The sequence below is a fragment of the Carassius carassius genome, chromosome 16 (genome assembly GCF_963082965.1).
Source record: "Carassius carassius chromosome 16, fCarCar2.1, whole genome shotgun sequence".
In the NCBI taxonomy this organism is placed as follows: domain Eukaryota; kingdom Metazoa; phylum Chordata; class Actinopteri; order Cypriniformes; family Cyprinidae; genus Carassius; species Carassius carassius.
The window spans coordinates 24,588,237-24,613,633 of NC_081770.1; the positions used below are offsets into that span (position 1 = coordinate 24,588,237).

Here is a 25,397-nt window from a genome sequence, read left to right on the forward strand (position 1 = left end):
CAATACACTAATGTTATGGGCTGGTATCTTGGTTTTATATATATATATATATATATATATATATATATATATATATATATATATATATATATATATATATATATATATATATATATATATATATATATATATATATATATATATATATATGCATGTGTGTATTAATGTACCTTCAAAATTCCCTTGCCATTCCCAGTAGCCACCACTTTGAATTCCTTGTCAAATGGTACCTGAAAGAGGTCGTCAATGTTAGATAAAGAACTATTACTTTCTAAACTTAAATTGACCAGTGACTTTCTTCAAAATGATCCTAAATTATGTCAATAAGTAACTGATAATCTAAATCACTTTACAGGAAGTGTTGGGAACTTTTGAAATGGTAGACCAGTGTTTGTCAGCAATACCAATCACAATACCTTCTTTAAAAAGTCCTACCAGCAATCACATTATAAGAATATTCTTTTTTGTATCTTTGTTTTATATTTTTTTATTTGTGTCTTAAATTTATTTTTCTTCTTTTTAGCTGAATTTAATATTTAGATATGTTAGATTTGAAGCTGACATAAATATCTACATTTGTCATTTGTAACATACTGTCTAGAAATTCTTCTGTGCTGAAAGAATGAAAGTCCCCATATGCTCACCTTAGCAGTTTGAAGCTTATGAGCCATTTTGGGAAGGAAGTTCCATGTAGTAATTCTGTCACCGGGCACATGGAGCTCCACCCTTAATGTATAATTATATGGAGGAGGCCTCTTTATTAGGTACTCAGAGAGGGCTTGTAGTACTACCATAGTGGACTGGAGATTTAAAAAAAAGGATACAAAAAAGTACAGCTTTTATATAAGCATTATCAAGATATCTTGTTAGAAGACACTAATTATCAGTGTTGCAGAAAGTTCCTTTTAAAGGGTCCCTATTATGCCCTTTTACAAAGTCTTGATTTTCACATATTTTACATAATTGCAGCAAAACTCTTCCCATTCTTTCTCAAATGCCCTGTTTAGTTCATGTTTCCAAGAGATCAGAGACCATTCATTCATACATAATCTCTCCAGATCCTTCAGAATACCAGCTCCATGTTGGTGCTTCTTCTCTTCAGTTCACCTCACTAATTTTCTATAGGGTTCAGGTCAGAGGACTGAGACAGCCATACTTCATTTTGTGCTCAGTCACAGTCTTTGTGTTGATTTTGATGTTTGTTTTGGATCATTGTCCTGATGGATGATCTAAACATGGTCCATTATAAGATTTCTGAAACAGGCAGTCAGGTTTAGATTTTTTATCTGTTGGTATTTGATAGAATCCAAGATGCCATGTACAGTACAGTATCTGAACAAGATGTCCAGGACCTCTGGCAGAAAAATAGGCCCAAAGCATTGAAGATCCAGCATAATATTTAACCGTGGACATGGGGTACATTTTTATACCTGTTTGCACCAAACTCATCTGGTGGGTTTGATGCCTAAAAGCTCTTTTTTTCTCGCAGCTGCAGCAACTTGCGCTCTCTTCATCAAGCTTTAAAACAAAAAGGGGAAAAAAAGGTTGTATTGTCTTTGTGGATATAGATTAATTAGATAAATGAATATCTAAATTCGTGCCCAGCCACCTACGGTATTTTTTTAGAACTTAGAAAAAAGATGCTGCAGCCAATGAGCAGCCGGCGGGGGCTGGTAGCAGGACGACTCAACCTCCGCAGACAGTTTTTAATGTTTATCAGACAATAACTACTCAAGATTTTGCTTTAGTATAATTTTCGGGACAATTAGGGCCAGATTCGGGACAACAGTTTAGATTTCGGGACTGTCGCGACGCATACGCTTTTGTAAAACTCAAGGGTGTATGGGTAATGTAGTCTCTGCTCTCGGTGGGACGAATTAGAAAACTTGCATTGTGAAGGACGCTCTGAAAAGCGTCAGCGCAGGCAAAAGATTAAAACCTCTATTAAAACAAATATCCAAATGAGCGTACCGGTACGCTAAAAGCATGTTCTGGGCGTACGGAGAGGTGGCGGTACGCTAAATAGCTATATTTGGAAGTGGCGGTACTGAGTACCGGTGCGTACCGGCCCACTTAAAGCACTGATGGGCTCAGGAATACTTCCAGAAAACATTGTCGATGAACACAATCCACCGTGCCATTCGCCATTGCCGGCTAAAACTCTATAGGTCAAAAAAGATGCCATATCTAAACATGACCCAGAAGGCATCTGGAATCGCAGGCGTTTTCTCTGGGGCAAGGCTCATTTAAAATGGATTGTGGCAAAGTGGAAAACTGTTCTGTGGTCAGACGGATCAAAATTTGAAGTTCTTTTGGAAAACTGGGATGCCATGTCATCCGGACTAAAGAGGACAAGGACAACCCAAGTTGTTATCAGCGCTCAGTTCAGAAGCCTGCATCTCTGATGGTATGGGGTTGCATGAGTGCGTGTGGCATGGGCAGCTTACACATCTGGAAAGGCACCATCAATGCTGAAATGTATATCCAAGTTTTAGAACAACATATTCTCCCATCCAGACATCGTCTCTTTCTGGGAAGACCTTGCATTTTCCAACATGACAATGCCAGACCACATACTGCATCAATTACAACATCCAACTGTGTAGAAGAAGGATCCAGGTCCTGAAATGACCAGCCTGCAGTCCAGATCTTTCACCCATAGAAAACATTTGGTGCATCATAAAGAGGAAGATGCGACAAAGAAGACCTAAGACAGTTGAGCAACTAGAATCCTGTATCAGACAAGAATGGGACAACATTCCTATTCCTAAACTTGAGCAACTTGTCTCCTCAGTCCCCAGACGTTTGCAGACTGTTATAAAAAGAAGAGGGGATGCCACACAGTGTTAAGCGTGGCCTTTTTTGAGATGTGCTGATGACATGAAATTTAAAATCAACTTATTTTTCCCTTAAAATTATATGTTTTCTCAGTTTAAACATTTGATATGTCATCTATGTTGTATTCTAAATAAAATATTGAAATTTTAAACTTCCACATCATTGCATTCTGTTTTTATTCACAATATATACAGTGTCCCAACTTTTTTGGAATCGGGTTCGTATGTTCTTGATCTTGTGATGGATGATTAAGGGAATTTGAGCCTTTGTGTTCCCCATATTTAAAATCCCGTGGAACAAGAAGTCATGGCTGGACAATTACATGTTCATAATCACCCTGCTGTGCTAAAAAATGTAAATATGAATAGGAATATACTTCAGAGTTATTTCTAGGCATGCCAATGTTGGTAGCCAACATGCATTGGAGAAAAAGATTTATTTCATAATGTGTTTCCCCAAACTTTCAATTGTTTTACTTCAATTAAAGTTTAGAATTTTGTGGATTCAAAAAGATAAATGATGCAGCTTTATGTTCACAGCAGCTTTTGCTCATATTTACCATGTACTAAATGTAGTATTATTTAATTATTTAATTACAACAGTATCGCATTAACTGCAGTAAAACTGTTATACATATGTAGGAGTCGCTTTTGCGTGTAGTCAGAATTTTTCTTTGTTAGGTTCTAGAAGCTGTCCTTTGCAAAATGTGCAGCACGCAGATAAATATTATGTTATAATGTTATAATGTTATTATAAGACATTATTTTTTTGAGTCAAGCGCTTCATTGTAGTACTACGGTGATATCTCTTCAGCGCACAGCGCGAACAGGACAAACTACAATGCAGAATATTAATTACTATGACTGGACTGTCACACCCATACCATTATAATGAGAACACCATTATAATGAAACGCTGTGAATTTTTAGAGTTTGGCTGCTGTGTTTCTGCACATTGTTTCGCGAAGAACGGTTCCACAAAAGGAGTTCATTCAGAGCCCTGCAGACACGTTCATTTGCATTCGGGCCCTTTTTGCAGATAGTCTATAAATCCTAATATTAACATTATGTTGTATAAAAAACGAAGCGTATTCTACATTAAATTGTTAGTTTAATCCCATTGATTAAAAACGTTTTATCAAATGCTCACTCTACTGATCATCTTCGGCGCGCGCAGCTCTAAACAGAAATGCAGAACATTAATAACTACTGTCATAGGCACTATTGTAAAAATTGTGAATTGTTAGGGTTTCGCTGACATTTAGTGTTAACTATCTTTTAATCAAAACATAAAAACATTATTTACCCCCTTTGTATTTAAAGGCAGGGTAGGTAATACATGTATAAACAACTTTCTTCCAAATTTGTTTAAACTTTCTATATATATCAATGCATAATTAAAATGTAAGTACTCTGATAAAAAGAGTATAAAAATTGAGTGACTTTAGACCGTTTAATCTGTATTAAACACAGCTCATTATTTCCATTTCGGGACGAAACATAGGATTGGCTTAGGCGACTGTCACTCTCTCGCAACCATGGCAACCCCCCTTTTGCCACACATGACCTGCCCACTTGCGCGTGCACGTTTGATTTGAGGAAACAGCACGTTTGATTCAACAGGCACGGATCCTAGGAATACCAAAACAATGGCAGAGAAACAGCAAGCAAAATTCACAGTACCAGCCTATGCAGTTAGTGAAGGCAAACCAGGCAAAAAAAGGAAGACAGTAACAGTACAAGAAAAGGCAATGAAATAAAGAAATAAAACGCGAGTTAATATCGGCGTGGCTTTCCAGCGATGGCGAGAACTGAGGGAACTCAAGGGGCTGAAAAGTGACTCCTTGATGGCTTTATTTCTGCTGGACAGGTAAATCTTTCTTTTTGTATTTTGATCATACATATTTTTTTCATGAAGCATGTGTCATTAGCACACGTAGCTGCGTAATATAGCTAACATAACATTACTTAGCGAGCCGTAGTAGAGGCTTTGGAAGGAGCCCAGAAGGGAGGGGGTGGAGTGAATGGAAATAATGAGCTGTCTTTAAAACAGTCGTGAGAGGTCTACAGTCACTCGATTTTTATACTTTCTTTTTCAGAGTACTTACATTTTAATTATGTATTGATATATAAATAAAGTTTAAACAAATTTGGAAAAAAAGTTTTTTATACATTTTTTTACCTACCTTGCCTTTAATTATGGCTGTCGAATGTCTGACTTGACTCAATGTATTTTGCCCCGCCCCCAAACATATGATTCAACTATCAGTCGAATATCAGCAAGATTCGAAAATTCCAATTCGACTTTGAAAATCCATTGTCGGGGACACCCGTACACTCAACCAAACAAAGCCCCATTTTTTTGTGTATTCCATGGGTGGGATGTATTTAAATGAGTGACATTGTGACTCTGAAAGAGCTGTTTGTTGTAGTTCTTGAAAAGTGTTTTCTGTTAAAGTCCCTCTGTAGTCAAAATTGTAATTCTTTAAAACTCTTTTTTTCATCAAAATTACATATTTAAATGTTTTTTTCTTGTGAACATTTTCTCATGCCTTAAAATACTCACTCATTTACACATTAGCAAGGCCAGCGCCTCCCTCCTGATCCACTAACTGAAGTGTAGTAAAAGCGAGTGGCAAGTGGAAATATTGGTTTAATCATGCAATATGTGTTTGAACCAGAAATACGCTGTTATGCTCAACGTAAGAAAGGAGACTGATGGCTAACTTCTTGAGATAATATTATCTGTTTTCACTGGTTCGTAACATACATGGATAATGACTGATAAAACTGATTTTACTAGAAGACAACTACAGTGGATACTGTAACATTCGTTAAATTTACTGTAATTTGTAAATCAATTATACTGCAAAAAGGATTAACTAGTATTATTTTCCTTTTATGTTGTTGTATGGTATTAAAAATACATTTGTAAATTCACTTGGATTTATCAACAGCATAAATTATGACAATTTTTGTAACTAGACGAATAGTGATACAGACCTCATTTGCACATATTACATGTATTTGAAGGCTTTAACTGTTATATACGTGATATGATTTTTTATCGTGCTACAGCACACATTCTTTCAACGCCACATGCATTCACAGCAGTGTTAACTCAGAGGTAGAGTTACTCTCTCCTTATTTGCATGTGCTTGTGCTTTGAGCGCCATATACACCCGATTTTGTGCATGCTAAACCCAGTCAAACAGCGCCTGATTATTGAACTAAGTTATCTTTTGCGTTAATACTGTCAAAACACAATGTTTACATGTAGACTCAAGTTGGTTATGTCTAAAATAAAAGTGAACAGTTGAGAGAAAAACTTAAACGTGCCTGTATATTAGATGCATGCTGGTCTTAAAGGTACAGTAGGCCTATTAAACATGCATCCTACTGTCAAGCAGAGGTGGGTAGTAACGAGTTACATTTACTTCGTTACATTTACTTGAGTAATTTTTTGGGGTAACTAATACTTTTCGGAGTATATTTAAAGATGGGTACTTTATACTCTTACTTGAGTAAATTTTTTGGGAAAAATTTGTACTTTTACTTCGTTACTGTGGGCGACGCTCCTCTCGTTACTTTATCTTAACGCAATAAATGTTATAAATGCTTCAGTTTATTCCAAACGCGCCGTCTACTTTTCTCTGGGCAATGAGCGATGCCCATTCGCGAATGATTCATTCTTTTGAGTCAATTCTGTTCAAAGGCTTGATCAAACCAATTGGCAAACGAGTGAATTGGTTCATGAATCAGTTTGAATGATTCGTTCAGTTCCCTGCCGCACGCGCTGCGTCTGAAGTGGTTCACTCGGAGTTGTAATGTTTAAGAACATCAGCAGCGTTGAAAACGTGGCTATGGAACTGCACTGAATTGAAAGCAAATCTGCAAAGGCTATTATATGCTAGCGATGGAGATCCTTATTAGATCAACACCACGTGTGCTGTCTACTGTTTAACAGGTAATAACTTGGGCTACATTTGATAACAGTACACGATACCACTTTAGTTTGTTGACATTAGTTTGTTGTACGTGTGTGGCTTATAACAGAGGGGAGTCAAATTGAATGCAGCTTCCAAAAGACAAAAAATAGCCGATTAAGATTTTATTAATTTTAATACAATCACACCGGTGCGAGTACGTTCAGCAAGTCATATCATCAGCTGCTAAATTCAGATCTCTGATCGCTTGCTGGCGCTTAGCCAGAGATAGATGCGTTTATACAGTGCTGCGCATTATAACCAATCACACATGATTCTTTTGAGCTTATTAAAGCATTGGCCAATCAGAGGCGTTCAGATGAGTCATCGCTAAAATGCCGGTGCTTGCTTCACTCGCTCGCTGACTAGAGACCTCTTTCTGTCGAATTCTCTCGTCAGAAACAACAAAGTGCAGATGTGTGTACGAATCTTTAATTAAGATATTGATTGCACAGTGTTAACAGTTTCAGTGATTTTAATGGGAGTTTCTGAGAGTGATTGAAATCTAGACTGTCAGTGAAAATTATCTTTAATAATGTAAATGTTATTTGCTCTCTGTCTGAACAATGAAAGATTAGTAGCAATATTTATATCACATTAACTTTCAATGTTAAATTCACATTTAATATAAAGTCAGTCGTATTAAAAATATGTTATGGCATGACACCTATATCTGTTACTTAAGTAAACAGACAGGGTTTTATAATAAATTACATAAATTGGAGTAAAGGCTGATGAAATATATACATTTATACATGCACACATACATTACATACATTTTATCTATATATCTAAATAAAAATAGGCTCAGTATATATGACCCAAAGTAACTAGTAACTAACTACTTGAGTAGATTTTTTATCCGATACTCTTTTACTTTTACTCAAGTAACTATTCAAGACTAGTACTTTTACTTTTACTTGAGTAAATATTTCTAGAAGTACTTTTACTTTTACTTGAGTAAAATTTTTGGGTACTCTACCCACCTCTGCTGTCAAGGGATAGTTTACCCCAATTTGATAATACCTAGAATATTCAAATCAACTGCGGGCAGCAGATCCTTTTCCTATTTAGCGCCCAAACTCTGGAATAACTTACCTAACATTGTTCGGGAGGCAGACACACTCTGTCCATTTAAATCTAGATTAAAGACCCATCTCTTTAACATGGCTTTCAAATAACACACTAACATATTTCTAATATTCAAATCTGTTACAGGATTTTTAGGCTGCATTAAACATCAGAGGGTCAGTTAGAATTTTTTGAAGCATCGAAAATTCATTTTGGTTTCAAAAAAAAAAAATTATAACTTTTTTCAGCGTGGTCTTCTCTTCCGGTTCTGTTGTGAGCACATTCACAACACTGCTGAAGTATTGAAGGTGCGCCCAATAGCAAAGATAACATGTCAGCAGCATCATACGTCAGCAGCATCACTGCAGTGTTTTGAACGCGCTCACAACAGACCCGGAAGAGAAGACAATGCTGAATAAAGTTGTAAGGTTTTTATTTTTGGACCAAAATGTATTTTCGATGCTTCAACAAATTCTAACTGACCCTCTGATGTCACATGGACTACTTTGATGATGTTTTTCTTACCTTTCTGGACATGGACAGTAGACTGTACACACAGTTTCAATGGAGGGACTGAGAGCTCTTGGACTAAATCTAAAATATCTTAAACTGTGTTCCAAAGATGAACGGAGGTCTTACGGGTTTGGATACGGGTTTGATTTTTGGGTGAACTAATCCTTTAATTAGGTAAACCAGAAGCGGGAACACTTCCCATAACACCCGATGTACATGCTACATCATTAGAAGAATGGCATCTACGCTAATATTAGTCTGTTTCTATCAGGAACAGGAATTGTGGGTGGGGGGAGTGCATGTACAGTTCTCTCTCCACCCTCAATACCACGACTTAGGTGCCCTTGAGCAAGGCACCGAACCCCCAACTGCTCCCTGGGCGCCGCAGCATAAATGGCTGCCCAATGCTCCGGGTGTGTGTTCACAGTGTGTGTGTGTGTGTGTTCACTGCTCTGTGTGTGCACTTCGGATGGGTTAAATGCAGAGCACGAATTCTGAGTATGGGTCACCATACTTGGCTGAATGTCACGTCACTTTCACTTTTTTTTTTATATGACCTCTCTGGCTGGATCCACTATGAATCCTGATCTTGTGGCTTTGATGTAGAGATTGCCCCTCAAGGAATTCAAGCTTGAGACAAACCAAAATCAATCTGTTCAGTGTAAGACAGTAGCCATTCTTCATGGGGTAGAAGAGGCAAACATTTTCCCTGTCATCTCAGAAGGTCAGTTATGACCAGTGTTGGGAGTAACGAGCTACAAATGTAATGCATTACAGTAAGGTATTACTAATACATTTTTCAGTAATGCTTGCGTTACAACACACTTTTAGCCCAAAATTTTATTGTAAAAAAAAAAAAATCAAAAATAAACAGCAAGACTGCGAGATATTAACAAATCAAAAATGCCGCAAGTAAGTTTCATTTCCTGTTCGTGGTCAGTCAATAGCTGTGTGTGGTGTCCAAGTTTGTAAATAAAGACTAAACGACAGCTTCTGATATATTTGTTTAGTGAATTATTTAATTAATCTCCCTCTTGCTGGTGGAACTTTGTATTGTGTGACGTAGTCCAATGAAGGTGTTTTTAGGGCAGGTTTTACAGGAGTGTTGCAAGGCTACTGGCTCGAGAGTGGAAATGCGGCATGATTATGGCCCTGTCCTCAAGGTCCGAGCCTACTAGCTCCGCCTGGCTCGCTGTTATCCCCGGCTGGAACTGGCCAGTGGAAAAGCGGCTAATGGGTGATGATGGCAAAAGACTGTACATGCTCAAGATGGATGTATGCGCATCTTGTCATGGAATTAGAGTTTACATATAGGTCCGTTGTGTCTAATATGAATAGACCCAAACTATTCACAGATATTGGCAGATAATCACTAATAAGGTAAGGAATTAATTTTAAATAACAGTAACAAGTAATCTATAATGTATTACAGTTTGGAAATAACTTGCACAACACTGGTTATGACATATACAATTGTATAAATTGTAATTGTATAATATACAATTTGTCCCTTGTATTATCAATATAATTGGCTAACGGGTCAAAGGGGATATATTAACATTATTGTTTCTGTTCCTTAATTAATTAAGAAAATCTGTTCTTACCTGAGTTGAGCCATACCCTCCTCCGATGTCACGTTGCTCATTTAACCATTGAAAAGGGGCACCTGCCTCCTTCATATGACCCTCTTTGATCAGCGCTAACAATGCATAGCCAGTAGCTTCCAGTGTGAAGAAGCGATTATAAGAGTCAGTCCAGTGGGTACGATCTGTGGACAGAAGACAGATCGAAGACAAGAGGAGAGAGAGACTGGCCTTGTTAAACAGTACCTATTGGAAAGGTAACTGTAAAAATTTAGGTTGCATATTTATGTACCCGGTGAAGCAAACTTTAACAGCATGCTCTTCATGCAGCCGTGGTTGGACACTGCTAAAGCGTAGCATGCTATAGCCACTGTGTACGGCCTCTTCAGTCGAAGGAAATTCTCCCTTAGATAGTCCGCTGCTTTACTGGAAATGCACTACATTGATTGAATCAGGAACATAATCAGGACTATCGGGCGCCGTTTGTAAAGCTGCTCATGCTGAAAATAGCAGCAACATTTTGTCACATTTAGCTTCAAACAATGTAAAAAAAAAACGGTATGAATTTTTTGACGGTCACTTTTTAGCACATTTACAACAATATTTGTCAACTTAGAGATATTTTAAATAGTTAAATATAAATATTAAATGTTAAACCTAAATGCTAAATCTAAATCTAAATGTTAAATCTAAATCTAAATGTTAAATCTAAATGTTAAATATAAATATAAATGTTTAATATAAATATAAATGTTAAATATAAATATAAATGTTAAATCTAAATGTTAAATCTAAATGTTAAATATAAATCTAAATGTTAAATATAAATCTAAATGTTAAATATAAATCTAAATGTTAAATCTAAATGTAAAATCTAAATGTTAAATCTAAATCTAAATGTTGAATCTAAATGTTTTGGGGTCAAATATTTAGCTAATATGCAAATTCAAAATGCCGGAAGTGCCAAAATAAAAGCTTGATGAGGTCAGTGTGTGTTTATAGCATCGTGTTAAATAAGGAACGAATAAAAATCATCTCATCCGAGGAAATTCACTCTTGGACATGGATTATCGTGATAATGACTACCGTATTTTCCGGACTATAAGTCGCACTTTTTTCATAGTTTGGCTGGTCCTGCGACTTATTTATCAAAATTAATTTTACATGAACCAAGAGAAAACATGACCGTCTACAGCCACGAGAGGGCGCTCTTTGCTGCTCAATGCTCCTGTAGTTTTTTATATTTTTAACTCCACCAATTTTTTTTTTTATAGAACTAGAAAACCCCAAATCGTTATCTCTATAATATTTTTTCAATTATTTTATGTGATTTTTTTTTTCTTGTATAGGATCTCATATGATGAACACGTTACATTTTTATTTACTGTTTTATGGCGTTATGATTGTTATTGTTAAATACAACATTCTTACCCTCATCTTTTATGTTATAAGTTTGGCAATAATAATAAAAAGAGGTACAGGTGCACTACCACTTCACAGCATCACTAACTCCACAGTCCAGTACAGTTTCTCTCAGCGACTCTGCAATGTCTGCACACATCGAACAGCTGCTCGAAGATCTCACCTTTGGAGAAGACTGATGATTTTATACTCTAAAAATGTAAGTATTACTACTCAAAAATGAAGATTACCCCTTAATGAACTGCATCCTTTGCCCACCCCAACACTTACATGCAATAATAATGATAAATGCCAACCAATAATTATATACATTTTTTTTCCTTAAAATTACATTTTAGTAAAAGAAGCAAAATGTATTTTCTGTCGTGACATAGCTATACATGAATATACACTAATGCAGTTAATGTGAATGCATCAGTTTTCAGTCAAGCAATTAATACACGAATAGATAAAATATTTATATTTTATTTACTGACAACAAGAAACATGTTTAAATGATTAAAAGAATGTATAAATGTTAGCATCACAATAAATGCATACATGTACAAGTCAATAACACCTGAAACAAAGCTTCATTCAAACTTACTGTTCTAACAATTATGTATTTACAGAAGGTGAACCCCACATCTTACTATCATTCCAACACAGCTGTTCTGATTCTGCTGCTGCGCTGTGCTTCACAGTCTCACTCTTCTCAACGGGGATGTTGTTGAGCAACAGGATGAGGAAGACCATGATGTCGGTTCTCTCAACCACACAACCTTGAAGCGAGAGCAGAAGAACACGTTCAGGACAATCTGACTGCTGCTGTGTCTGCTCCAAACAATCGTGTGCCTGCTCTCCATGAGCACCACTACCTTTAAAACATTTACACATAGTTTACAAGTACATGCATTAATTTATTATTTTTGTAGTGGGCTAAACCACTGAACTGGTTCAAAACCAGCAGTATGTCTGTGAGCACGGCTCTTTTCTCCAGGTGGATCAGAGGATTGTAGGCCCCTTTAATAAGAGCACTGTCAATGACTTCAGATAAAAGCTCCATCACATTTTTTGATGATGCTTTTGAAGCTTCTGAAAGTCAGCCTTCATTGTATAAACAGAAACCAGCAGAACAAACTTTACCAAAATCAAATCCTCTGTGTCTTTTGGTCTTTCTCTATATGCTCTCGCTGCTCTGGGGCCACCGATGAGGAAGAGACCACAACAGCATCTGGTCCTGATGAGACAGTGAGAGCCAGTCTGCAGACATTTTCATAACCTACACAAATACACACACACACACACACACACACACACACAATACAAAAAGTCATTACTTTATTCTTTTGTTTTAGGTATTTCCTTTTTTCCCCTTTCCTTGCAGGTCCTACTCCACCACAAAAGATCTGCTGCAAATGCACAGAAATCAACAATAAGAAAAGTGCTGTTATAACTCTTTGAAATTACACTAATTGAAATGTTTCATTTATTTTTGTAGTGTACTTACACAAATCCTTTGATGGCAGCATTCCTTCATCAGTCACTCTACAGCAGATAAACATAATCTGTTCCTGTAACATCCAGACAAGAGTCAGTCTCCTCTGTGATTTATCTGTGATATACTGCATCTGCATGTTGAGTTAGTAAATGATGTAACTCGCTTTTTATCCAACACAAATGTTCCTAAAACTATCAATATTGCAAATGGACAAATAAAATAGATAACCTGTGTTTAGTTACTGTATGTAGATTTGTTTGATTACATGACTTACACTCATCTAAAGCAGTGTTGACAACAATGAGTGAACTCAGATGCCTGTTTCATGTCTGTTAAATGTGCTCACCTGCAATACTTATCAAAGACTATCCTGTCAGATGATAGACATTTAGTAATAGTCTTCAAGATGTATATATGGTTTATATAAATCCACTTTTGAGTCGTGTACTTAATGGAGCTCCCCTGTTAGTTATTCATTATAAAACGTGTTTTTACAGCAAAATCACAAATAGGCTATATTATGTAAGTAACAAACAGGGTTTAGATTAAGCCAGGATCAGGCCATGGCTCAATTAGTCTTGCCTGTGAAACCGGAGGATAGCGTCTTTACACCTTTTGCTTATATGTTGCTGACTTCACACCTTATATTTAATAGATTATTAACTCCAAAATCAATACCACTGTATGAAAATAACTTGTACTCTTAAATTTAAATAATTATTTCGTGAAAAAAATATATTCTCACCATTGTAACGCACAGCAAGCCGTCATATTCGTCCTCTTTCCAGTTTAATGGCGGTTGGCATCCAGCTTATTGGCGCAATACCGCCCTCTTCTGTTCCGGAGTGTGGATCAGATAATATGTTTTCCTACTAAACGTACACATCACTCACATTGTTCCCTAACATTAATATCTACATACACTAGCGTACTCTTCAAATACAGTTTCTCCAAACGTGTTTATTATTTTAGGTAGTCATTATCAAGATAATCCATGTCCAAGAGTCAATTTCCTCGGATGAGATGATTTTTATTCATTCCTTATTTAACACGATGCTATAAACACCATAGACAGTAAAAGAAATGGACACAGCGACCCCATTGGAACTCAATTGAGACAAGTGAAGCCCATTTTTAGCGTTTTTTAGCACTTCCGTTTCTGACGCGCAGACTCAAACTAAGCTTGATGACGTCTGCAACCTGTCTGACAGAAGTAGATCTTCTAGTAGCTGTGCGTGAAAACTGCCATCGTTAATCTTGCAGAGACAGCGAGCTTGAGCGGGGAGTTCTTTGGCTTTTAAGTATTCTGATTAATTATTTTGTATAGTATTTTAAAATGTAACGCCAGTACGCCATATTAAGTTAATTGCCTGCGAGCTTCTCCTCCGGTCTGTACGGTAATGCGACAGAGAGTCGAGTGGTTATGACGCAATCGTTAGCCTATTTTTACAAAAACTGTTTCTACGGGGCCATAATGTAACATAGAAGGTAATGGAGCCCTTTATACATTGTCGTGTATCTTTAGAAATAAATAATGGACAAACAGAGTCTTTAAACGCCTCAGATGTAAAGTTATTCGCTTTCAAAGTGATGCCAAAATGAATGGGAGTCAGTGGGATGCTAACGCAAGTGAAGTTCTGCTACAAGATGGTGGCACGCGGCCGACTTCAACTTCCGATCGACTTCCTTGCCGCCTGATAAACACACACTGACCTCATCGAGCTTTTATTTTGGCACATCCGGCATTTTGAATCTGCATATTAGCTAAATATTTAGTTTCACCCGAAACATTTAGATTCAACATTTAGATTTAGATTTAACATTTAGATTTAGATTTATATTTAACATTTAGATTTAAATTTATATTTAACATTTAGATTTACATTTAACATTTAGATTTAGATTTAGATTTAGATTTAACATTTAACATTTAGGTGTAACATTTAATATTTATATTTAACTATTTAAAATATCTCTAAGTTGACAAATATTTTTGTAAATGTGCTAAAAAGTGACCGTCAAAAATTCATACCAGTTTTTTAAACATTGTTTGAAGCTAAATGTGACAAAATGTTGCTGTAATTTTCAGCATGAGCAGCTTTACAGTGTGTGTGTTTGTAAAGGAGAAATAATGAAGTTACCTGTATGTTGAGGCCTGGCTCTTGGCAGGTAACAGCATTCTGTGCCTCTGCCAAAGCAATGAGCACGAATGCAGTCAGAGACACTCTGGATTCAGAGCCGCGCAGGCCTCCCTTTATACCAACACAGTGAACATAACAACATATGTTAGTACTGTGAGAAAGCATTCAGATTGCAGTTTTACCCTTTTATTAATTATTATGAAGCTAATGTAATTAATGTAATTAAATTTATTCTAACCAACAATACTCACCATCATACTGGTGTCATAGACAGGATTGTCCTCTTGAAAGGATCCATCAGGACGCTGTTTATTCTTGAGCAGGTACACCAGAGGGCCACACAGATGCTTCTCATTGATGTTTATAAACAATTTTGTTATGGAGAAAACCTTCACCACATACGCAGTGATCCTGAGATGGACATAACAAAGCCACATTAACATGAGAGACACATGTTCAATATGAAGCTGTGATCAGTAATGTGTTAGCATGTGTACCATGTACTGGTGCCTTCTTTTTCATAGGGAGGGTATGAGCCATCCTTTTTTTGATAATTAAGTTGATTTGTATAACCTATATATAAAAAAGAAAATAAAGAAATAATCTAAAACATCTGAAAGAATGAGGTTCAATCCTATTTGAGTCTCATTGCACCTGTCTGGATGTATCTGATGGCCTCTTGTCTGCGATCTATTCCCACAGCATCCCAGTTTCCACTGCGGTCCAGGTAATGGGTGGCAATGAGGAGCAGCGAGATTCTGGCCAAGTTCTGCTCCACACACCCACCGGGCATCCGGATCAACGCTACCAGAGAGTCCTCCTTAATGGAGTTATAAATGATGTCTGCCAGCAAATCACCTTCGGAGACACACATAGACAATTTCCTATTTCTACATAGCCATACTCTTTACTAATGAAAAAGAATATCTATATGTGAGTTGTTAATACTTTATGTCAAAAGCGCTTAATTAGCAACAAAGGGGACATTATCCAAAATATAGTCATAATATTATCTGATTTAAATTCTAAAATAAATACAAACCTCTGACATTGATAAATGCCGTAGGCTTTGAATTTGGTACCACTGATTTTAACTCCATTTTCTCCACTTTTATCACCTGTCTCCCTGTTACTAAACACAAATGAAAAAATGCACCAAAAACACACAAACATCACAGAAATAAACATTCATTACAGAAAAACAATTACAAATATATATATATATATATATATATATATATATATATATATATATATATATATATATATACATATTTATTAACAAAATACATTACAAAATAAAAGCAACATTACTTACAAAACTATGAATTTTTTACATCTAATTATTGTTCTGAAAAAAAAAAAAGAACTGCAAGCTCACCACTGTCTCCTGTCTTAGAAGGGTTCAACACAAAGCTCCTTGACTTGATTGTCCGGATGCCTTCTATCTAAAACACCAGATACAGCACATGCCACACACACACACACACACACACACACACAAAAACTTGTGAAACTAGTTTGATAGACTTTCACAGAACACACAACATATATTATGATATATATATATATATATATATATATCACAAAACTGTTTCCATAAGTAAATGTGAGATGTTTTAAGAGCCCGCTCACTACCACACGTAGATGCTTCCTCACTGTAGCCGCTTCAATAGAAGAATGTGGAAAAGCTGTGATCTGTAGAGGGAGCTCTCCTGTTTTCAGAGGGATGATGGTGTATGAAATCAGCTTGAAGGAGCCGGCCGGTACCGAAACCTGCTGTCTGTGAGCATTGCTAAATGCCACACTACACATGTCTTTTGTTTTTTCCAGGATCACCATTACCTGCAAACAAACAAAAAATGAACAAAAAATGTTCAAAAGCATTGGTCAGTATGCTTGCGTCGACTTCACTGTAGCCTAAATCTGAGTGTTCAGGCCAGGCTCATAGATCATCTGTTTACATTCATGGCATGGTCTTGTGTAGTAATGTGAAGTCACATACTATGACGTTATCTTTAAATGGTCCAATAAAAAAAAAAAATGAAATTTTTGAGCAGACGTTCTGCTGAAATTTCAGTTTATCCTGTTAAGGTTGATTTTCTAACTTCTTTTACCTCATTTAACAATAAATTTCCATTGAAATACGATACATGAAATAGATATTTTTATATGTAAATGACAAAAAAATTGTAGTAGTTTCTTAGTTATAACTTAGTGCCTTTTTACATCGCAACTAGTAAGTTGTAACTTACACAGAGTTTGTGCATAAGCCTGAAGTCTGAAAAAGATGAATAATCAGGGAAACTTGCCTTCAGGGTTTCATTCCTGTAATTGTGGATCACAACTTTGATTTCCACAAGTTCATTTCTGGACACTGAACGAGGCAGCCACAGGTCTATTGAGAACGGCTTCCACGCCCGGATGTTATACGGTTCAGACACACAGAAACCTGCAGTGCATCATGTGGTTCAATTGTATATGCAAAAACTAGAGATAATCTTATTCTTCTGTCTCTGCCAAGACAAACAACAGGTGGACAGACAAATAAGAACAGAGCTGTTTACCTGTCTGGGGTGAAGCACTGATGGCTAGAAACCCCCACTGAGTGATACTGTCAGGAAGAGTGGTGTTCACTGGATATACAGCCAACCTGGAATAAATGTATGAACATGTGATCACTACATGTGATCAAGGTCTTCAGACTCAATTGAAACTTCTATGCAAGTGTGTTACAACTAGTTGGAGCTAAAACCCTCCGATTTCCATGCATCAATTTTCTTCAATCAGGCCTACATCTAATTACAGATTCTTAAAATTCTGTTTTTTTTTTACATGTGCATTTATGTTTTTCAAGCAAAACTTCAGTGCATGGGAAATGCCTACACATCACATCATTGCACTGCACATGTGCTAAAGGTATTTCTGAAAATGCCTGAAAAGATTCATATTCAAGTGTTTACATGCTTTTTTTCCCCCTCTCCATAAATTTTATTTATTTATTTTTTTTATTTACTCCAATCCTTTCAGTTCAACTGAAATTTAATTTGAATCAAACTCAGTTGGATCAACTGAGGTGTTTACATGAAGGCTTCTAAATATGATTAAGCGATCAAAGCCTAATCAATTACTAACAGATTATTTGGGTGCATGTAAAAATAATGTAGCTACTCAGTCAAGGGCCAAACCCCTACCCATCAGGCTTGGTGACACTTGGTAATCTGATGTCAGTCCACATCCAAGACTCAAAGAACTTAGTGTGCACGTAAATATTCTCTAAGTCAGATAAATCATCTTCACCGAGATCGTCCTCTATTAAATTCAGATCCAAGATTTTTTCAGCTCTTCTCACTGCACTCTGAACAGCCACTGGGCCACTTCCTTTTTCTGTGGTTGTCCTCTCCCTACTGTACTCTTTGCAACAGCGAAGGAAAGCCGACACACAGCTCCTGTCCTCTGTGATGTAGAGGGAGCGACGGTTGCAGGAATATGGCATGGGAATCTCCCTCATGCCGTCCACACAACATCTCTGCAGGAACTTCTCAGAATATGCCTTCTCTGAGAGAAAAGAACACAATAAATGTTTGTCTGGTTATAAAAATATTAGTATGAGACTACAAACTTTCTTCTTCGTGAGAAACTTGTGGGGAATGTTTTATACTGTATAAAGCTAAATTGCTCTCATCACTAGATATTTAAGTTATGTATTAAGCATTTTTGATACTGTGATGTTGTGAAGATTGTGTTGCCTTAACACACTGACTCACCCAGCTTCTCTCTTTGTTTCCATTTTGTTGCTCTTTGTTTTAAAGATCTTTCCCTTCTAGATTCTTTGGAGCAATGATCTATTCAATGAAATCAAAAGAAAGCTTAAAAATAAAAAAAATAAAATGCACTTGTCCATCTTTTGGTTAGACTGGAAGCAAAAACAGCACAGGACCAACGTGATGTTACAACATTATACTTGCTCATCACAACCCAAAGTTTATAAGCCCCCACAATATGTATCATAGACACCATGCATGAAATACAAAATATTGTCTGCTTTATAATGTAGCTCATATATATTAATTGACACTATACTTTTAAATCCTTGTAATTTTCTACTTGGTGTCTAAATTTTGTTTATTTATTACACATTCAAACCCTATGGCCAGTCTATCCTTATCTGACAGAATGGAAGAATATCTTTTTAATCTTTAAAATTAACAGAGCAAGTGTGTGTGAAGCACCTGATCCAAAATCGGTGCGTTCTCCTTTGCTGGAATAAAACACAAGTCCTGCGTCACTGAAAACACCCATATTATTCCTGCCTCCTCCTGCGGTGCAGCCCATATCACTCTGACCCACCACCTCCCACACCTGAATGACAGAGACATAAGTATCCATAAATCTCCAATGGGAAAACCAAGAGTTGTCAAGATTTTATACATTTATGAAAAATAATGTGTACTGTAAATGACCTTCTTCTGCGTCAGATGATTTTTATTCAACAAAAAGATGGCGTTATCCACAGCAACCAGGCTGACATTTGCCCCCGTGTCTCCTTTCACTTCAAATTTAATGCTCCTGCCTGGTGAGTATGAACTGAGTTTTTCTCCCGCCACTGGTCCTAAACTGAGCTAAAACAATCACAATTAATCAGCAAGCAATTGCACAGATTAAAAATATCTATGCACGTTTTACTTGATATTTTAAGTAAACAAAGTAAATTCAAGTAACAAAGAACAAATACTTCGTTACCTTACTTAAGTAGAAATTTGGGGTACCTATACTTTACTGGAGTAATTATTTTTCAGTCAAATTTTTACTTCAACTTCCTAAATTTTCATGCAATTATCTGTTCTTTGTACTCCTTACATTGTAAAAATAGGTTCGTTACTGCTTTTTCATTTGGGCTTGTTTCATTCCGGCTTGTCATCATTAAAAAAAAAACCTATCCAGATCAATTGCGCCATCTGGATGCAGTGAATTTGATTGTGGTTGGATGAGAAGTATAAAAATACCATTCCGACACCCTATTGGTTTGTACGCGATCTATCGCACCTGTTATTATTATTTTATTATTTCTCAACTACTGGCTCTTTTACCAAATGGGTGCTTTCTCCTCTTCCCCACAAATGAAGCTACAGTAAGTAGTTCGGTAGCGAGACGTTTGAATAAATTAGCATTATTGATTGACAATGCAATTGACAACGTTGTGATAAGTAGGTTATACCAACTTTGTAACTCGTTACCCCCTGAACACTGGACATAGCAGACGTATGTAGCGAATACAGGAAGGTATCATTCAAGAAGGTATCATGATTATGAGCTATTTATCATTTTTATTTTTTGATTAATCACTTGGATTAATGATTAATTTTGACAGCATTAATGTTTATTGTAAATAGACAACCATACAGGGGTTACTGTTATTAAGCCTGCACCAATTTACTTGTCCATTGCTCTCGCAGATTCCTGCAGCTAAGCTTGGATGTACATTTACATTCCATTAAAGGTTATAGATGACATGCCTCTGAAGTTTGACTTTTTGCACCATTGCAATACTTATAGGCAACTAGTCATCATATCTCTAGTTCTTTAATGTATTTGCATTGTACTAAAATGCATTCTTTTTCAATGGGCATATATGCGGCTGAAACAGATAACATGAATATTCTAATATAACGTTATAGTCATTATGGCATATGGCCTTTAGAAAAATGTTGCTCCTGTGGCGCGGCCTAAGTTTTTGTTTTTAATGGCATTTTTTTTTCTTTACATTACTTTTACTTTTATACTTTAAGTAGTTTTGAAACCAGTACTTTTAAACTTTTACTTGAGTAAAAAGCATGAGTTGATACTTCAACTTCTACAAATTTTTTATCTTTAACCTGTCATAGACCGGTCTCCGGTCTATTATCTCAGCGCTCGCGCTGCGCGCACACACACTCTAATCAGTCCCATTCATGTTTTTCCTCCTTACCTCTCTCGCAGCTGTTTCCCGTTAGAATCAACAATTACACTGATTATCTCTCACCTGATCCTTTTTGCCTCTCTAATTCTCTCGGCTACTTCTAGTCACTGTTTGCTCTGTCTTTTGTCAGATTATTGCAGAACGTAGTGCTTTCGCTCTGGTTCTTGGTTACTATCTTTTCAGCCATATTTCTCTCGTGCATCCCCTAGCCTAGTATTTTCTTGTCCTGTCCTGTCCTGCTCTGTTGTTATGTTAGTAAGAGTTGGTCATTAACCTTTGTTCTCTGCCCAGTTCACCTCCTGTCAGTGGACCTTCACTCACCTGCCGCCTGCGAGCGGTTAGCGCCGGACACGGGGACTGAGAACAGTTGTTGCTCTCCGATCTCCAGGCACTGGATTCCGGTCCCTTTCACCTGTCCATCAAGGATCTTTTTGTTTCTTCACAGACCTGCGTCTGTTGACGGCAGTCTCCTTGTTTGTAGTTTTGGACAATAAACTGTACTGCATAACCTCTGCTTTTGGGTCCTCCATTCTGAACTGTGACAGAATAATCCGACCACAGATGGACCCAGCGGGGGATGGACCGTTTCGTACGGCCATCGAGCTGCAGGGAATCACACTGGGCAGGCACGATGCAGAGATCTCTGAGACTCGCCGCTCCGTGGAAAGCCTGACCGCGCAGGTGGCTGACTTGACTGCTCGTCTTCATCGCTATCAGCTCGAGGCATCCGCTTCTCGTGGGAGTTCTGCTGAACCTAGGATTAACAATCCCCCCAGCTATGCCGGTGAGCCCACACAATGCCGTGCTTTTCACACTCAATGCGAGGTTGTGTTCTCCTTGCAGCCAGCCACCTATGCCCAGGATGCCCTGCTGTCTGGCAGGGCACGTGAGTGGGAAACCGCCGTCTGGGAGTTGAATTCTGACCTGACTAATCGTTTCCAGCTGTTCAAGGAAGAGATGGTAAAGGTGTTTGACCGCTCGGTTCATGGTCAAGAGGCGTCTCGCCAGCTCGCGGTGCTTCAGCAGGGAAGACGTTCGGTGGCTGATTATGCGATCGAGTTCCGTACTCTAGCAACCTCGTCAGGATGGAATGAACCTGCTCTTATTGCTCACTTCCTTGAGGGCCTCAATTCCAACTTTAAGGACGAGATTTATGCACGAGAGATTCCTGGGCAGTTTGATCAGCTAGTGGAGTTGGCGATCCGTCTGGCTTGGGGATGCGCCGTCATACTCGCGGTCTGGGGACCGAGCGACCAGTAACTCCGCCCACACCCTCTGTTCCTGCTCGGAGCGATCTTGAAACAGAGCCTATGCAGCTGGGTGGCATTCGGATCTCGACGGCCGAGCGTCAGCGATGGATAATAGACCATCTCTGTCTCTACTGCGGCTCCGATGGCCACTTTGTGTCCTCCTGCTCTGTAAAAGCCAGAGCTCGCCAGTAGCTAGGGGAGTTCTGGCGAGCGCAACTAGTCTTCTCCCCTCGTCCAAGACACGCACTACCCTCCCAGTGACGCTCCGCTGGTCCACCTCTTCTGCCTTCTGCCTGGCTCTCATCGACTCTGGTTCGGAGGCAAGTTTCATTGATGAGAGATGGGCACGTGAACATGACATTCCTCTTACTGACCTTGATGAATCCACTACTGTGCTCGCGTTGGATGGTAGTATAATTTCTAAGGTTCATTGTACCACCCGACCGGTGAGTCTCTCCATCTCGGGGAACCATCAAGAGACTATTTATTTTTTTATTTTTCAGTCCCCCTTTACACCTATTGTTTTGGGCCACCCGTGGCTGGCTAAACACAATCCCCATATTAATTGGACTAATGGTTCTATCTTGTCTTGGAGTCTTTCGTGTCATGTTGATTGTCTTGTGTCTGCCATTCCTCCTGTTTCCTCTGTTTCTGTGTTTCAGGAAGAGGCCGGGGATTTGTCTGGAGTGCCGGAGGAGTACATCGATCTGCGAGCGGTTTTCAGTCGTGCCCGGGCCACTTCTCTTCCTCCCCATCGACCATACGATTGCGCTATCGATCTTCTTCCTGGTACTACTCCCCCTCGCGGTCGGCTGTATTCGTTGTCTGCGCCCGAACGTGAGGCCTTAGAGAAGTATCTCTCCGAGTCTATTGCGGCTGGTACTATCGTTTCTTCCTCCTCTCCCGCTGGTGCTGGATTTTTTTTTGTGAAAAAGAAGGACAGTTCTTTACGTCCCTGCATTGATAATCGAGGGCTGAATGACATCACTATTAAGAACTGCTATCCCTTGCCTCTCATGTCTTCAGCCTTCGAGATCTTGCAGGGGGCGAAGTTTTTCACAAAACTAGATCTACGCAATGCGTACCATTTAGTTCGAATCAGAGAGGGAGATGAGTGGAAGAACGCGTTTAACACGCCCCTCGGTCACTTTGAATACCGAGTTCTTCCCTTCGGTTTGGTCAACGCTCCCGCTGTCTTTCAGGCTCTTATTAATGATGTCCTGAGAGATATGCTTAACGTCTTCGTGTTTGTATACCTAGATGACATACTTATTTTCTCACCCTCCCTCCAAGTGCATGTCCAGCATGTTCGTCAAGTCCTGCAACGCCTCTTAGACAACCGCCTCTTTGTTAAAGCAGAGAAATGCATATTCCATTCTCCGTCAGTTACGTTTCTGGGATCTGTCGTTTCTGCGGGGGGAATAAGTATGGACCCTTCCAAGGTTCAAGCCATCATTGATTGGCCTATACCCGATTCCCGAGTCGCTCTTCAGCGCTTCTTAGGTTTTGCTAATTTTTATAGACGGTTTATTCGGAATTTCAGTCAGGTGGCTGCCCCACTTACTGCGCTCACCTCGGTCAAGTCCCGTTTCACTTGGACCGAGGCGACCCAGTCTGCGTTCGACCTTTTGAAGACGTTATTTACCTCTGCTCCTATTCTTATCAATCCTGACATCGAGAGACAATTCATCGTCGAGGTCGACGCGTCGGATGTGGGGGTGGTGCTTTCACAGCGCTCACCTTTAGACGATAAGGTTCACCCGTGTGCATTCTATTCACATCGTCTCTCTGCTGCAGAGTGCAATTATGATGTAGGTAACCGCGAGTTATTGGCCATTCGTCTGGCATTAGGCGAGTGGCGCCACTGGTTAGAAGGCTCTTCGCAGCCATTCATTGTGTGGACAGATCACAGGAATCTTGAGTATATTCGATCCGCTAAGAGGCTCAATGCTCGTCAGGCACTTTTTTTTTTTGTCGATTCAATTTCACGATCTCCTATAGACCTGGTTCTAAGAACACCAAGCCTGATGCTTTATCTCGTCTGTTCGGCTCCTCAGAGGATGCCGCTACCAAGGAGAACATTCTCCCCCGGGGGTGTGTGATAGGGGCTGCCGTTTGGGGGGTAGAGTGGATGGTTAGACGGGCTCTAGGCCGCGCTATTACTCCACGACAGTGTCCCAAACAATTATTATTCGTTCCCGAACCTGTCCGCCCGGCAGTTCTCCGTTGGGGGCATGCGTCTAGAGTCTCAGTTCATCCTGGTGTCAGGGGTACGCTCGCCGTTATTCGTCAAAGATTTTGGTGGCCTACCAGAGAATGTGATATTCGCCGTTACGTATCCGCGTGTCCTGTCTGCACCCAGACTAAGTCTGGCAATTCACCCCCCGCCGGTTTACTCCGGCCACTTCCTACTCCGTCTCGTCCATGGTCGCATATTGCCTTAGATTTCGTCACGGGTCTCCCTCCATCCATGGGGAATACCGTCATCCTCACTGTGGTGGATCGATTTTCTAAGGCCGCCCACTTTGTTCCGCTTCCCAAATTACCCTCTGCTAAAGAGACAGCTCAGGCGGTAGTTAATCATGTCTTCAAGCTCCACGGTCTCCCCACAGATGTTGTTTCTGATAGGGGTCCGCAATTTATCTCTCAATTCTGGAGGGAGTTCTGCCGACAGATCGGCGCCACTGTCAGTTTATCGTCAAGATATCACTCCCAAACTAACGGGCAGGCCGAACGGGCCAATCAGATTTTAGGTCGTATGCTCCGTAGTCTAGCATTCCAGGCTCCTTCCTCCTGGTGCGAACAGTTACCGTGGGCTGAATATGCGCATAATTCATTACCGTCATCTGCCACAGGGCTTTCTCCTTTTAACTGTTGCCTCGGTTATCAACCCCCGCTCTTCCCCTCTCAAGAGCTCGAGGTTTCCATTCCGTCGGTTGAGGCATTCATTCAGAGATGCCATCGAACGTGGAGGAGGGTGAGAGCTGCTCTTTGTCGGACCAAGGCTCGCTCTCGCCGAGCAGCCAACCGTCGTCGCGTTAAGGCCCCTAGATATATTTGCGGTCAGCGAGTCTGGCTCTGCACCGTTAATCTTCCTCTACAGTCCAGCTCCCGTAAGCTCTCGCCACGGTACATAGGACCTTTTTCCATTATTA

General features: G+C 39.0%; 1 protein-coding gene across 1 annotated transcript in view; it reads right to left on the bottom strand.

Moving 5' to 3' along the window:
• Positions 1-25,397, bottom strand: part of LOC132160216 (complement C3-like) — a 61,883-nt gene that overhangs the window by 7,952 nt on the left and 28,534 nt on the right. Inside the window, exons 17-32 of the mRNA XM_059569955.1 lie at positions 19,497-19,655; positions 19,266-19,395; positions 18,228-18,591; positions 17,601-17,686; positions 17,346-17,485; positions 16,669-16,878; positions 16,418-16,481; positions 16,076-16,165; positions 15,688-15,891; positions 15,531-15,606; positions 15,285-15,444; positions 15,034-15,144; positions 10,283-10,427; positions 10,012-10,175; positions 645-800; positions 171-230 (exon numbers count right to left, since the gene is read on the bottom strand). Of these exons, the coding sequence (XP_059425938.1) occupies positions 171-230; positions 645-800; positions 10,012-10,175; positions 10,283-10,427; positions 15,034-15,144; positions 15,285-15,444; positions 15,531-15,606; positions 15,688-15,891; positions 16,076-16,165; positions 16,418-16,481; positions 16,669-16,878; positions 17,346-17,485; positions 17,601-17,686; positions 18,228-18,591; positions 19,266-19,395; positions 19,497-19,655 (2,319 nt within the window). The remainder of the gene's footprint in view (positions 1-170; positions 231-644; positions 801-10,011; positions 10,176-10,282; positions 10,428-15,033; positions 15,145-15,284; positions 15,445-15,530; positions 15,607-15,687; positions 15,892-16,075; positions 16,166-16,417; positions 16,482-16,668; positions 16,879-17,345; positions 17,486-17,600; positions 17,687-18,227; positions 18,592-19,265; positions 19,396-19,496; positions 19,656-25,397) is intronic.